Raw genomic sequence first — 801 nt, 5'->3', positions numbered from 1 at the left:
ATGTTAAAATAAAAAAAGTTATTTTGAATTTTACAAATATAATTATTAATATTTTTATGTATTTTTGATTGCATAAATGCAGCCTTGGTTGGCATAACATTATTTAAATATTTTCCACACAAAAAAAAACCTTCAAATGATGCACATTATATTTACACCCATTCCAGGTCAGGACTTGCATTTCCACAGAATTATTCTGAAAGACAGTCTTAGATATGAAGATAAGAAGATATGAAGACAGAACATGACTTTAATATTATCTTTGGTATAAAAACATGTGACTATAGTTTACTTGGTTGATTTTGCAGTTGTCAGGGTAACAAGAACAAGACAAATTTCATGTTCACAGAAAACAAGAAACACATCTCATTCAGGTACAGGCAGCAATTCTTATCAAAGCACAAAGATTTCCAAGTCTCAAAGAAAGTGGGCCATGGTTTGTTTCACATGCATGCATCTCAGTGATGAGGAAGAGAAGATAAGTGTTGAAAAGAAAGTGCCTTCAATCCCTGTTTGAAGCTGTGATGCTTTACCGGTTCCACATCAAACAGGTGTGAAAGTGATAAATCACAATATATGTGATTGCATTAGATACAAAATATTAGATCAAGTGACATTTCTACTGATTAACATTAAATATGTACTGCTAATAATAATAATTATTCAAAATGTTCAAAGTGTTCTTTTATACATGCAGCAGCAACAAACCAGCATTTCAGAAGGCTTTTGGGCAACCGTTGCGCTTGTTTGACACTGAGCAGTATGAAATGGACACACACTGATTTCAGTGTGCAAGCTCAG

At 32.8% G+C, this 801-nt stretch overlaps 1 protein-coding gene across 1 annotated transcript in view; it reads left to right on the top strand.

Annotated features, from left to right (window-relative positions):
* Positions 1 to 436, top strand: part of LOC107579363 (solute carrier organic anion transporter family member 3A1-like) — a gene marked incomplete at both ends in the record, with an annotated part of 1,626 nt that extends 1,190 nt beyond the window's left edge. Inside the window, one exon of the mRNA XM_016265196.1 lies at positions 309 to 436. Within this exon, the coding sequence (XP_016120682.1) occupies positions 309 to 436 (128 nt within the window). The remainder of the gene's footprint in view (positions 1 to 308) is intronic.
* Between the last annotated feature and the right edge of the window lie 365 nt (positions 437 to 801).

The sequence above is a fragment of the Sinocyclocheilus grahami genome, unplaced genomic scaffold, assembly GCF_001515645.1.
Source record: "Sinocyclocheilus grahami isolate Dianchi unplaced genomic scaffold, SAMN03320097.WGS_v1.1 scaffold16839.1, whole genome shotgun sequence".
Classification (NCBI taxonomy): Eukaryota; Metazoa; Chordata; class Actinopteri; order Cypriniformes; family Cyprinidae; genus Sinocyclocheilus; species Sinocyclocheilus grahami.
This window is presented reverse-complemented; position numbering and strand designations above follow the sequence as displayed.